The sequence below is a fragment of the Mycteria americana genome, chromosome 6 (assembly GCF_035582795.1).
Source record: "Mycteria americana isolate JAX WOST 10 ecotype Jacksonville Zoo and Gardens chromosome 6, USCA_MyAme_1.0, whole genome shotgun sequence".
NCBI lineage: Eukaryota > Metazoa > Chordata > Aves > Ciconiiformes > Ciconiidae > Mycteria > Mycteria americana.
In genome coordinates this window covers 53000861-53015840 of record NC_134370.1, presented here as the reverse complement: position 1 = coordinate 53015840, position 14980 = coordinate 53000861, and the positions used below count along the sequence as shown (strand labels likewise).

At 37.7% G+C, this 14980-nt stretch overlaps 1 protein-coding gene across 1 annotated transcript in view; it reads right to left on the bottom strand.

The window, feature by feature from the left end:
* TRPM1 (transient receptor potential cation channel subfamily M member 1) overlaps positions 1–14980 on the bottom strand; it is a 185699-nt gene that overhangs the window by 48726 nt on the left and 121993 nt on the right. The window contains exons 6-7 of the mRNA XM_075505828.1: positions 1753–1832; positions 746–941 (exon numbers count right to left, since the gene is read on the bottom strand). Of these exons, the coding sequence (XP_075361943.1) occupies positions 746–941; positions 1753–1832 (276 nt within the window). The remainder of the gene's footprint in view (positions 1–745; positions 942–1752; positions 1833–14980) is intronic.

Genomic DNA, 14980 nt, shown 5'->3' with positions numbered 1-14980 from the left:
TCAGTTTAGTTCCACCATTGTGATTTATTTTCAAACTACTACTATATCAAAGAGAACTATGAACTAAACTTGTGTTTATTTCTGCTTTAAAAACAAACCAACCACCACTAACAAAACCACCAACCTCTCCCATACATTGTGGACAAATTTTTGCAGTGTGGTTGTCTCAAGTGGCAGTCTCAGCAGAGAGATAAGAAAGCAAATGGGCAAAGAAACAAATCTAGGTTTGGATTTTTTCAGAAGAGAGGCAAAACAGAAAGAGATTTTTTGCAGAAGCTTGACTTGCTGTTACTTCTACTGCTAAGGAAACTCAACAGTCCATTTTCCAGCTCTGTTGGGCCTCCATCTTTCAGGAAGGCAAGATTAATTTCCATTTTTGTTAGACTTCAAACCTTAGAAAAAAAATCTGTACCCATGCTGGGTTATTTGGCCCACAAATCTAATACAAACAGATGGAACCTTGGGCATTAATACATGCAGCTACCTCCTTAGCTGTTATTTACTGACAGTAACTTCAATGAAACTGTTTCATCAAGACATTATAAGGTGCTTCCTAAGTAGGTATTATTTTTCTTTTGCCTTTTCTTTCTCTATCTTTTTGAGCATCTTGTCCACACCCTTCTGAGACAGCAAAGAGACCTCCTTTGATTTCAATGGATTATGCACTGAGTGAGCTGGAATCCTGACACATATCTATTAAGCTAACATACCAGACGAATACCTTAGAGTAGCCTATGCTCCTTACCATGGCCTTATTTGAATGTCCTCCTCCCTGGAATTCAAGGTTTCCATAGGCATCAGTTGGGTATGTTTGAGTGTGTCTACTGACGGACCATTTCTCCGGCTGAGCTTCCACTTGCTTTGTTTCTTCTCCATTTTTATTAGCTGTTATACTTGGAGGAGGTGAAATATGTTGGTTAATGAGCTGGCCACAGCAGCACCTGTAAGTTAAAATTTGAAGTGACTTTGATTACAGTATCTTCAATATTGGACAGTGATTTAAAAAAAAAAAAAAGAATAAATCAGAAATTAGATTTTCAACTGACCATGCCTTGCTCTACATGAATCATAGAAACACCTCTTCTAAGTCATATCTGTTGTATTTGCATACACACACGCCAGAATTACCAGCCCACAGGTGTTTCTTAACAAGCAAAGATAAAAAATTTCACTTCATTTCTGTAATACCCTGGAAAGCTGTTCTAGGCTAAAGGACAGGGAAGGAGGAAGAATGCAGAACAGGAGCAGTGAGCATCTGTTTCTTACTCAGATGTGACAGCTAGCATGTGACATAAACTGTTATGTTATCCAAACAAGCTGGACCACAATTTAGCTAGACCATGCATTAGCAGTAATATTAATATTTGGACTAAGAATTCCAGTCCCCCTGTATAGTATTGTTATTGGTAGTGTCATACCAACTGTGAAGAATAGTACCACTTGCTTCACACTGCACATTACTGCATCCTTGCTTTCAGAATTCGGTATGAACTTATGCTCTGGTTTGCAAAACTAGGAACTAACAATTCACTGCCTCTTCTGCTGCCCAGCCTTATCATCTCTGTATGACATGTCCCATGGCTCTGTACAGATTCAAGTGCAAGCATGTCTTGCACTTTTGTACCCCTGTCATCTCCCTTTAAGGGCAGTGACTAAACTGGGTCTCAGTTTCACATGTCTAAATCCAAATCAAGTCCAGTTTCTTCAGTATTAACCTTTTCTGTTGGCCAAAACAAAATTTTCAAATGTTACCTGCTAATGTCTTTGTTGTTGGCAATTACATAGATGCATTCTCTTTTTGAAAAGGTCTTCTCTATCCAAGCCTTTTGACCCTTAAAATGGAGAAAAAAATAAGAAGAAACATACAGAAATATTTCTGTGTGGCAGATATGGTAACATTTGCCTTCTATTTTCAGCAACTGTTTTTAAAAACAAGCACTGAATTCATTAAATCACTTTTAAACACCAGATACACCTACTCATGAAGCAAGTAGGCGATGTGAATTTTCCATGACTTGGATAAAATTCAAACCTTGAATGTGTGTGAAAACCTTTACGCGCAAAGATGACGGTCTTGAAGTTACAATGTTTATCTGGAGGTCTACCAAAAAATGCAGCTGCTTCTTCCTATTTTAGTAAACAGTAAATGGAATCAAAGTAGTACAGAAAAACAGCATAAATTGTGACATAAATACATTAATAGTATTTACTCCAGATAATATTTCAGTATTGTTCTTTGTACGTAGAAATTGCTCCCCAAAACCTTTCCCTGTTTGATTAACAATCTTCTCAAAATCATTTTTTCCTTTTGTAAATCAAGTTCCAGTCATTCCTAAGGCATCTTACTCTTAACGAGTCGTGTCTTAGGAGGAGGCATTCCTTAAATTGAAAGAACATTTGACAGAATAAGTACAAACTCTTCAGGCATGGTGTATCTGTGAAACAGGAGGAGGAAAACAACCTTGAAGACAAAATAAAATTGTGTTGGCCTATTATACTGTGTTTGTAAACCAGAAATTAGACCAAGTTCACAGCCATCTTAAAAACAATGATGTGTAGGCAAGCTAGAACAAAATTATAGATCTGTGCAATGTGGTTAGAAAGTCTGTTGCAGAAGCGTAGTCCAGTTGAGTTTGGGAACACTGAAGGGAGTGAGTTCAGAAATAGCTGCAGGCCAGAGGTTCCCATAGTTTCTTACTTGCAGACCTCAAGCCTTCTCTGTCTCTGCAACCATCAACAAGGCAAAGTATCATCATGATTGCAATAATAAACCGACATTTAGTGGTGAATTTAAAAAAGTGAACCCAAAAGCAGCCTTTTAATTTTAAAGGAATGAAAAATCTTAAAAAACACTCACGATTCGATGACACTGATAACTTTGCCTTGCTGATGAAAGCTGCTTCTTCTGAGTTTGAATCAGGGAATTGTGTCTTAATTAATTTTTCAAGTAGCAAGCAAATGTCATATGTTTTGCTTTAGTTTCCTCCGTGGAAGTGAAATGAAATTTTTGCAGAGACAAAAGATAAAAATGACACGAGAATTTTCAGGGAGCCTTCAACAACAACAAAAAAAAGGGCCTTTCTTAGAGAAAGAACAAAAAACCTTGCTGATTTCCTGACTTAAGAAAGTCAACTGCAGATTTCTGTCGGATGAATGCTCTGTCAGCCTGTCTGGTAATAGCTTCGAGACTGGACTAGCCCCCTAAGTGCTGCACAGTCTACAGCATGATGAATAGAGGGTGTGGTAGTTCATCTTTTTTTCTTGTGTGAGGCAAGAGCTGTCTCTGAAGTTCCTTTGTTTGTTGACTTGTTAGTTCCTGTCTGGCTTCTTTGTTTCTTCCATTATGTCTGAAATAATAGGAGACTACTTGAAGTTCCCTCATTGCAAATAATTGCAAATAAGTTGCAAACCCAAGCTTCTACTTCATGAAAAAGCTGTCCATAATCTGTCCAGGTACGTAAATGTTTGCCTCTTTCAGGTGCCTCTGAGCCAGAATGCCTTGACAGTCAGTGGTCTAGGAGATTCTGCACTTTTGCTCTCCACTCTAATATACTTACTGATTTACCAAGGCAGAACCACCTCATTTCATTTTAAAAGGAGTTGTTCAGGAGCTCATAGCACCACAGAGCGAGGAAGAGTTAAGAACTCATCAGACAAAACTTCATGTACCTTACAATGTTACTTGCTTCCTGAGTGACAAGGCATATGTTTCAGCCATTTAGCATAAAGAGTTTGATTATGTAGAAAATTTTGAAGGAAGAGAGTTTTAAATTTAATATCTAAAGGCCGTGTGACTTGGTCAGCTTTCCTGTATCAACTCCATACATTCCTTCTTCAAATGCATCTAAAAAGCCTTTGTTCCCAAAAATATTTAAAAGGTTCTTTCTATACGCTTTCTGGCAAGGCTTTTACAAGATGACAAGTTTTAGCAATAGTATTATTAGAAATAGAGCTCAGAAAATGCTTTAGTTTTATAGTATCAGAGTCTAGTTATTGAGGTGCAGTTCTAGACAAGTACAGAAGAAAACACTCAAAACAGGGAGATCCATGAGGCTCTGCAGTATGCAGAGGTGGGTGGTTACATCAAACAAATGCCATTTACCTGTTCCAAACCAGATTTTGCTAATTCACAGGTATTCAGGCTGTTCAAAATATTCAGAGCGTCAAAAATAGTCTATTTGATTGGAATTACACTAGTTTTTAAAAATTAATCCAAAACCACACAGTGTCCAAATTCACTGCTCTTTTACAACTATGTCCAATGTTATTACTTGTGCTTATACACGCCATACTAGCTTATGACCTTTAATGTTATAAAATGAGCTTAACAGGAACCTGTTACAGAGGTTACATCATTTATCTACTTTTAAAATTACATATTTTCATTTTTAATTAATTTCTAATTAATTTAGGTTTTATTATTATTTTATATTTTAAACATATTAACCTTTTTCCCCAAATAAAATTTTAGACTTCTGTGTGGTCTCTGATAACTCCTTGACTGAATGACACAAATGCCCAAATCAATCCCACAGTGCAGGAAACATCTTCAAAATATAAATTGTAACAGATGCTGCACATTTAACTGTTCTGTAGAGAATACTGGAAAATGCAAGCTAGAAATGTCAAAACAACTTGGATTTTTAAACCATGTCATTGAGTACTGCTTTACCTTATTCCTCGTAGCTTACCAAAGAAGAGAGTTTCCTTTGCTATTTTGTGTGCTTCATGTAAAAACAGTTAATTAACCACTGGATTAAGTCACCAACTTAGTATCTGTGTTTGGAAGAAAGCTTCTGCATCTTGGTATCTACAATACAGCTGAGCTCTCAGCTGTGCAGTTGTTCTTAAAACCCGTCTCATAGGAGGTCTATTATCTACTGCTACATTGAAATAAACCTTACATACTCATACCTAAAAACCCTCTTAGAAATCAGTCACTATAGGCACTACAGCTGGACAACACATTATGCTCTACTGGCTTATTTTTCTGTGCTAATGAGAGGAAGGCAAAAGCAGGCATTACAGATCGGGGAAATAAAACCTCAGCACATTTGGTCAGCCTTTGAAGTTTCACTGCTTTTGTCTATTTAATCTGCTTAACCAAAGCTCCATTATAATCCAGTGCAAATACTTGAGCAGAAACATTTGCTGTCAGAAAATGGGCACTTTCCCCACTTACTCGATACAAATTCTGTACATTTCTCTTTCTGGATTGAAATTTGTTTGGTTTCTTGAGGAAAAATGTAAGTACACATACTGTCTCCTCTGAGTTTGAAAATATAAGCACTTTTTAACAGCCTTAGAATGGATGAATTGTTAAAGCACTATGACAGATCAGCTACAGTCTTCAGACCAACAGCCAGTGGGAGTATTAGGCTGACAGACAAATAGTTGCTGCCAGCAAGATTATGGCACTAAAAAACACTGCATGTTTTCCATTCACCTCCAAGAAACACAAAAAAAGCAAGATCCCAACTTGTTGATAGCCGTGAAGTTCAAACCTGCTTATTATTGCAAATCCTGAATGTACTAATCAGAATCTAATTTTGACAAAAACCTTTCAGATGTTCAGTGTCATATTTGTTCTCCTTTACAAAAACTGACAAACGGTCTCCTAAATTATGATAAAAACAAAACAAAACCACTGCTAATTCTTGGTCTTCAGCCTAGAAATCAATATGTTGCCAAGAAACAGTATTAATACTGGGTTTATATTATTCCAATATAATTTCCATATTATTATGGATTTGTTAGTTCTCTTTAGCATTAAAAGAAAGTATTCTCCTGCAGAAGGTCCTCCTGCAGAAAGGAATGGAAATCAGTGTTGTTGGTTTGTAAATCATGAGTCAACAAAATCAAGACTCTAAACAAATAGTCACCTTTCTAATATAGCCATTAATAAACACAAGAACTAGTTCCACAAAGATCAGTTGTCCTTTGACTATCACAAACAAACTACACTATTTGCTGAGAAATATGCGTATCTAGGGCTGCAGACAGGCAGTAGCTGAAGAGAAAATTTTCTCTCACCACCACACACAGACAATTCCAGTGCTGCTAAATTAATATTAAATTTTATGTATTTCACTTCATATACAACCAACCATTCAATGAGCAAGTACTGGGCCTGAATTTCAGGCTGTACCAGAACAGAGCCCACAGCTCTGTTTCACTGTAGCTTCATGCAAGAGCAGCAGGTAGGCTCTGGACCAATGCACCTCTGATGAAAATCCAGGGTGCAAATCAACACAGGAGAGCAAAGCCACTAGAAACATCATGCCACAAACTCATACACGCCGTTGTGCCACCAGAAGCTGTGAATTTCAGTTGTCATATACCTCTGCAGGATAACAGCAGTATTTAGTGTCTGTGAATAATCATAATGATAAAACTACCACCAAAGGAAGTGAAAGAATTTGTGGCATGAAAGGGGGGCAGGGATGAGAGTCGTAGTATCATTGGAGCAAATCCAAAGCCCAACCTCAACCAGACCTTAAGCCAATGTAGTCAGCCTTCTCAACTGCCATGATCCCCAAAGAGAGATGCTCCATGCAACAGAGACATACGTCTTTTCTGGATGGCTTGGCATGCTTGACTTGGTCACAGGATGGGATGGAGCTTTGGCCTTATCTTGCAACTAGAGAGCATCCACTGTAGGACAGCTCTTTGGCACCTGGAGCCCTACTAAACAGCACACGCTCCCCAGCTGCTGCACTCCAGTGAGGCTTTTCCTGTACCAGGCACAGCTGGTCAGCGGACAAGCGGGCATGCAAACAGCAGTGTTTGGTGCATGGAGCCATGTACTGGGATCAGATGCAGCAGACAGTGCCTGGCACACAGATGCAATGGGGGAGTAGGCAGGGGACCAAATGAACATATGTCATGCATAATACAGGGTTTGTCAAAGCTGTTCAGGCTAAATCAAGCACAGAATAATAGAAAAATGGAGTTGGCTGGGCAGCAGAGCTCACATCTGTGAAATAATACAAATTACTTTCACCAACATCTTGTTAAGATGTGGATTGATTATTGTCATTTATGGAAACAGCTGTAACCCTGTTCACACCATCTTACCAACATTTCTTGGTAATCCTCCTTTAGCTTGCAGTATGCTGCAAAAGGTGGTATCACCAGGGAAGTCAAATCTCAACTGTGTTGCCCAATTATTTAATTAGAATACTCCACAAAATTAAACTGGGATATTTATGCCAGATTTGAGCAAAGAGATGTATACTTTGATGAGATAGTGAGAGAAAGAAGTAATCTGGAGGTGAAACGAAACTCATACCGTGAGCATGTGCATGGTGTATGCACAAGTCCATTCACCATGTAAACAAGTCCACACATTTTTGTAAATGCCATGTAGGTAATCATATTCAGTTGCTGTTACTTGAGAGAAAACAAATAAGAACTCTGCCCAATAAACAACTGGGAGAAAAACGAAAATAAATCATTATATCAGCAGAATCCCTGTTATCTGGAACTTAAAAACTGATACTAGAAAGATTTCTATTTTGTGCTGCCTTGAAATGCAACATCCCAATTACACTATCGATCATTCTTCACTTTGAAGGAATAGTTTTTCCAAGTGCCCAACTAATCAACCTTTCAGGTGATTAGTTTGATCCAGAACAACTGTCCTCCCAATAACAGTGTTCCTGCTTGGAGAAAAATACTCCAAACTGTGTGACAAATGTTAATAAGCAATTTTGTAGCCACTCATGAACAGGTAAGATTTTACTGAAAAGTTGTTCATTGCTAAGAAATACAGGGCATAAAACCATAATGCTATTTTAAATTTGTGTTATGTCACTAGGGAGCCAGAGCTATGAACAATGTCCCCAACTACAGAATATGGTGACAGCCTGTGAATCTAAAGTAAATTTCCAAAACCCTAGTTTGCATGTGTTATATCAAAACCAGTTATTTGTACACTGATAATAGTTTTAGCAATTATTAGAATATGAAGTACCAAACAATATCTGATAGAAAAAGGATCTCTTACATTGTTTGATAGTAAGTATAGCATCAAGAAGGGATTTATAACAGTTGTAAGATGCTTTCAAATAAAAGACTACTTCCTCAAGACAATTCTTATTCTCATCCCATTGTATTTTTCATATGGTTCAATCTGAACCCGTGCTCCTGTAGCAACCTTCTCAGGGAACCATTTGCTCTGTGGTTGAGACTAACACACAACAAGCAGGATGGCAGTGTCAGTAAGCAATGTTGTTATTTCAAATTGAGGCCAGAAATCACTCCTGCTGATGATGTGGAAACCAGTAAGTAGTGCTACGCTGCACAGAGAGCTGTAATGAGCTTTCATGCTTTCATTATGCTTTGTGTTCCTGGCCTGCTGGTGAGGCACGCAGCAAACATCCGCTGAAACAAGAGGAATAATTTTCTCTCCACATTCATTAACTTAGGGACCCAGTCTACAAAAGGAATTAACAAGCGCTCTTCTCAAAGTTAACACAATTCTGCGGCATCTCTCAGGGATACACAGCTCTTCCCCAGAGGCTGAGAGATGTGAAAAACAGCTATAGCCTCAACACCACAGCAGACCTGGCTTGCTCTGACATGGTTGGATGTACCCAGCTCCAGCACAAAGTCCATGCAGGCACATTAGTAAAGTGAGTTGGATATGCTCAGACATCCTACTGAGAGGCAGGCACAGTTGCTTGAGCACAGCTCAGCATTAATGTAACTATACAGCTAATGCAACTAAAATAAAGCAAGTAAACAACCATTTAGAGCATTCTGCAGGACAGCTTGGCTCAGTGCCTGCCTGCAGAGAATGTACCTTGTGTAGTTTTGCAATGGAGAAATTTTATTTTGCGTGGAATGCAGAAAGAAACTCACTGATCAGGTTACAACCCACACCTACCACATTTTAAGGCAGCAAAAGCCATTCCTACGACAGCTCAGCCCCATCCCTTACTGTACCAAATTTCAGAGAAGAGATTTTCTAAGAATGTTAACAACAATGTATCATCTCCATTTGCTACCTATTCCAGTTCTGTTATTAACTTGCCAAATCCTCTTGTCTTTAGCTCTTCTGTTCTAGATGCTAGGGAGATGAGGAACACAAACATGTATCTGTACTTAGCCTCCTTTCTGAGATGTGTTTTGGATTTTTTCCCCCAAAAAACCTTCAGCCTGCAGACACTCCATATAGCCAGTTTTACTTCAAGATCTTAATGAGTGGCAGAGTTATAACAAACACAAACCAAGATGCTAGGATGGGAAGTGTTGAAGTGTTGGTACAAGTAACCATTCTCAAGAGGCCCAATATAGCAGAGTGGATGAGCAGGGAGAGACAGCAAGCAGCCTCTAACATGATGCTAGCCAAAGTAGCCTGGTAATTACTAGTTTCTTCTATAAGATAATTTGTTAATAAATTCTTATTTGAAAATGTAAGACGACCCTGGTATCTAGCTCTGACAAGGCTCAGGAATGACTTTTGTACTGTAACAATTACTTGCCCTGTCTAACATAAAGACTCTTTGCTAGATAAGGTTTTAAAGAAAGTCAGGACGCTTCCAGATTCTATGCATGTGGGATATTTCTCTTAAACTACTCTTTAACTATGAGCCTTTAATGCAGACTATTCTGACCTGAAATAGAAAAATGCTATTATCATGAAAACCCATGTGATTCAACACCCTCAACAGCAGATCTTCCTTTGTGAAATTCATCAATGCTTACGAAATCATAACCAACAAAACAAGGTACTTCCCTCATTACAAAACTAAGCCTATGAATAGTTCTAACTAAAACTACCCATGTGCTTAATTCTCCTGGTTATTTGTGGTTTAGAAAACTGTGTCAACAGATGTTAATTATGCATGCAAACAAAGACTAACCTGGACTTAGTGATGCAGATGCAAAAAACATTAAATTGGACTAGAATATTGCCTCTATCTGAGAGAGATCTGGGTTATTCGAGTCCACATTATTAAGAATAATGACTATTAGAGTAGAAACGATAAAAAATGTGCTGTTTGGAAAAGAGGTTAAAAATATAAGCACTTCTTTGATGTAAGAGGTTACAAGTTACTAGTTGAGAGATAACTTCTATAAAACTTCTGATAAGCCAATTAAACATGCTGACTTTTCATACATGACGTAATAGTATGGTTTGAGACCTTATTATCATTTTCCTTTAAGAAATAGGGCAAACCATGAATGAAAAACATTTTAAGAGAATGACTACATGTTGTATGAGATATTGCTTATCTATGAGAGTTTGTTCTAAATGTACAGTTCTAATTAGTACTACTTGAAATGCAGAGCACACTGAACATATAGGCTTGGACAATTTATTATACTGACATTTTCAAAATGTGGTGAAAGAAAGCCACTATTTAAGGCATACTGCTAGGCATGTTAATGAAACACACTTTAAAATTATTACAAATTAAAATTTCTATATTCACAATATAATATAATATAATATAATATAATGTATCGCAGAAGTCTCTAAAATCTAGAGATGCTGAACGAATACATATTTTGAGAAAAAATAACATAAATATTTACTTCTCTCTTCTGCTTTCTGTAAATATGTACTCTTTTTGCAAATATATAAGTAATATACTAGTTGCCAATCTGACCCTTAAGAAATTAACATTAGTTTGCAGTACACACAGTTTTCCTGAAAGCAGGATTCTCCGGGTAGAATTCTGTTCAATAGTTTGAGCTGTTGAAAATTTGCAACTTGCTGTGGCTAATTTTACACTCAGTAAAGCAATTCTTTTCTGGGCCTTAACTAATACTTAAGCTTTAACAGAATATGCCACAATCAGCTGCATTTTATACCCTACTGCTTTCTGTCATTTTCAAAAAAGAAAGAATTTCCAGCTAATTTAACTCTTGGCCTGCAAGGTTTGCACAAAATTATTCCTTATAATCTTTTAGAAATCATTATGAAAGCATTGGAAATCAAGGGTTAAATTATTTCCTGGAGATGCTACATATATATGCTTAAAATATTGTATTATATATACCCGAGAGTTGCCAACATGCATTGTGAACTTTCTGAAAACATGAGTACTTCAGGACTGAAATAATTACAAAGGGCAAGGGCAATGGGAGATCTCAAACAAGTTTATAGATAAAAACAGTTTTCAGAAAATTTGGTCAATTTTCTTTTCAGTCCTTACACATCTAAAACCCTCAAAGCTGTGAGTGAAAAGAATTAATAGGCGCCGTAGAACAAGAAAACAGTATCTCCAGTGATGTTCCTGGACTTTTTTTTCATGGTGTGCAACACATTATTCTTCTCTAAAGAGAGACAAGAATACACCTAGCTCCAACAGATCATAATACAATCCAGGAAACACAACACAGGAAATACTCTGCCTGTACTGATATACAGTATCATTTACAGTTGTCAAATATTATGTATAACTCATTAACATATTTGGCTTTAAAAGGTTAGCCACAGTCCACCACTTGAATTAAAATGATAGTGGGGAAAGATTATGATAAAGGTTTCAGTTTACTGGATTTAATCCATTATCAAAAATGAGGAAGAAAAATTTTATAGCCTGAATTAGGGGAGTTAAAGGAGACTCGAACAGGCCAGAAGCTGTGTTCATGGCTGCCTCTGGCTCGATAGGTGAATACAACGATATGCCTTCTTGGAGCTACTGTTACTCTGAGATGTCCCTCCTCAAGACCCCAACTGCACTACAGCAGAAGGGGTAGAAATGACAGAAGAGTGGATGGGGGCATCATTCTTTGGAGTTGTGATTTGGGGAGCTAGGGGGTAACATGGGCCAAAACTGAGCTTCCTTGGCTCCTCAATCATTTGAAAGATTGATATGTGAATACTTGGGGATCACATGTAGGTTGGATCTTGGTGAGGGAGTTCTTGGAGACTTCTCATCTCAGAGCCCAATATGCTTTATGGAAGAAATGCATTACTTCAGATGACAACAGCAGCATTGTTGATATAAATGTGATGGGGCTGCTGATGTTCGTTGTAAGTCTTTCACTAGGAAACCCCCTTTACTGCCAACCCTCACTGGGGTAAGGAAAACCACCATAAATTATACCCTTTTCTGTTCTAAGACTTCCATAATACCTGATCTACCATCGGACCTTGATAAGCTCAACTGGAAACAAACACACACAGAAAGAGGCTTGCTTATCAGAAGGCTTGTTGCCAAAAGTGAACTCCAGAAAGTATTACTGGCTAATTTTGAAAACTGAAAACAACCCTAAACCAAAGCAAAATCCCAACCTACAAAACAACAAAAAAACCCCAACAGAACTCCATCTCCATTTGCCACAGAGGTAGCTCTAAACTAGCATTCAAAACACTGATATATGTAAGATATGTTTTCACCTAATCTCTCTTTGCCAGCATTTCTACATCTTATTACAGTCATACCCAAGCAATTTTCTAATTTTGAAATGTTGCGAGACACATTTTTTGGACTTAAAAACTCATTTTGTCTTCTTGCGATTAGTATTTCAGGTTTCATGTCTTTCGAAATAAATGAGAAATCTAGGAAGTAGTCTAATCAGAATACTGTCATTTCTACTGAATTATCTTTCTCCAATCAATTGTAGCTATTTAGTGCAAATTTCAGTTATGCATACCGATGCTAAAAAAGGTAGCAAAGCAGAAGATGCTCAGGAATGAAATGAAAAATAATTTAAAATCATGTCCTACCTGCTTGTCACTGGAAGTGTTTCAGAGTTTGGAAAGACAAATTACATCTAGAATAAATAAATTGCATTTAACTCTGAGCTTCTGTCCCATCTTTCTGTTTATTGTTCAGACTTCTCATTCATCTTACTGCTAGGACTTCCAGTCTCTCTGAAGTTCATGAGAATTCCCAAGGAGATGGGTTTCCACCACTTTAAGAAGAGAATCTCATATGATAAGCATGTGAGCAGCTTCTTTGTTCAAACCAATCTCATGATTCCCTTTGAAGGTAATCCTTTAGAAGTCTCATGACCCATCTCTCTGCCCAGAGGGTATTTTCATCTCATGGTGGAACGAGGCACAACAAATCTACTTTGATAGTGCCCAAATCTCCAATTTGTTAAACCTCCTTTCCTCTCTTCAAACAGTGGATGTACTTGCTGTAAAAATGCCAGCACTGCAGAAAGGCTAAAGCAGGAGCTGAAACTTTTAATTTGAAGTATCCCCTCCCTTCTGCTAAAATATCAATGTTATTTGCATAATTGAGACAATTGGACATAATAGTCCTTTCAGGGGTCCTCATTAGATGTACAGCTCTGCATTCTTTGAAAAGAAGAAAAAAAGGAGGTTATACAGCATTAATTATATCTAATCCTTTTTAGAACAATTTGAAGTTGAGCAAAATGCTGTACTAAAACAGCTGAAGTCATAAATAAGCCATTCATTTTGTAACTTTACATATCACATGCATTTTCACACCCTGTTGCTTTTGTCAATTTAATTAATTCCTTTGCTGTGAAGGGCTTCTTTTGCATCTTCTCATACTTTAAAACTACCAACAGGAAAGGATACAGTGTGTTGCAGGTAGTTCTTTTTTCTGCTCTAACTTTCAAATATCTACCTTGTCTTGCTCTGCCGGGTGCCAACATAATACAACAGATAAGGATAACATCTAGAATCACATCTAAGGATCATACAATCTAGAGCTAAAGGCAGTCTAACTCCCTGCTTCTGCTGCACTGCACTGTGCAGGCAAGTAGCCTGCTAGACTCTAATCTTGTTTCATTGTTCCTGTATCTGATCTCCAATGTATGGAACACATACCCATTTATGACAGGCAAAGAAATATTTGACAGACATCATTTCAACTTCTGTCCTGCCCTAAATGCCAAAGCATGCAGCTGGAACAGCTTTGTTTTAGAAATAAACCTTGCTCTTCCTAATGAGACAAAATTCCTGCTGGCTTCATGAGAAACAGCAATGGGGTATGGAAGAATTAGACATGCCTCTGGAAATCTACAATGGCAAGTAAATTTTGGATTTCATTTGTCTGAGGAAATGGTAAATTTTGAAGAAAGCAAGACACTAGTAAGAGAGCACGAAGTCAAAGAAAAGAAAGTAAGCAACTAAGTCCATTGTGGGGCACAGCGCTCCATTAATAATGGGAATACAGAGTATACCTTCATTTAGGGCATTTTTTACTTGAAGCCTTCATCCAAAGTTCACTAAATTTAATGCGAGACTTTCTATCAACATATTCAACAGACACTGAAACAGGGTGTATCACAGGTGTGCTCCACAGTTGCATAAATTTCTTTTTCTGTGCTTTCAAAATCATGTTGCTAGTTCTGACCTCTGAAATCACATCAAGCTTAAGTTTCACTTGCTGCAGAAGCTGTCTGATACCCTGTTCAAGCAATGGGATTGTCTCAAAGCCACTACCCACCATTCTTGAAAGCTGAGCATAGAAATGGAGGACATACGATAAAAGTCAACAGATGTTTCTTTTTCCAGTGAAAACATAGTGGCCTTTATGGATGCCTCTTCTATCTGGAACATGGTGTACTCTGTGAGCTAGAAAAAGTTGACCTATTGGACAAACTGCAAGAAATATCATCAAAGATATATCAGCCAGAAAATCTATACCAAAAAAGCGATTTGGGCACTTAACCCTTCTGAAAATGGAACTCAGACATCCAGTGTGGTATGTTTCTTTGGCTAGGTTCTCTACAGCAACAGAAGTTAAAAAGGAACGAATTCCTTTTTGCACATGAATGAGTTCTCCTTGGCCAGCCATTACGCAAGGACGTGGGTTGTACCTACAGTACCTACATTTGGAATACAGGACACATTTTAAGAATCAATATTGGAAACATCACAACTGTGCATTTTATTCTTCCACTTGTTAGCTCAAACTGCAATGATAGAAATGTACACCTGAGAAAGTACAGTATTTTTGAAAATCAAATGCAAGTTTTGCTGACTCTTCCCTTAACGGAAATTTGATAGGCATGCAAGTCTGCCAGCATATCCCTT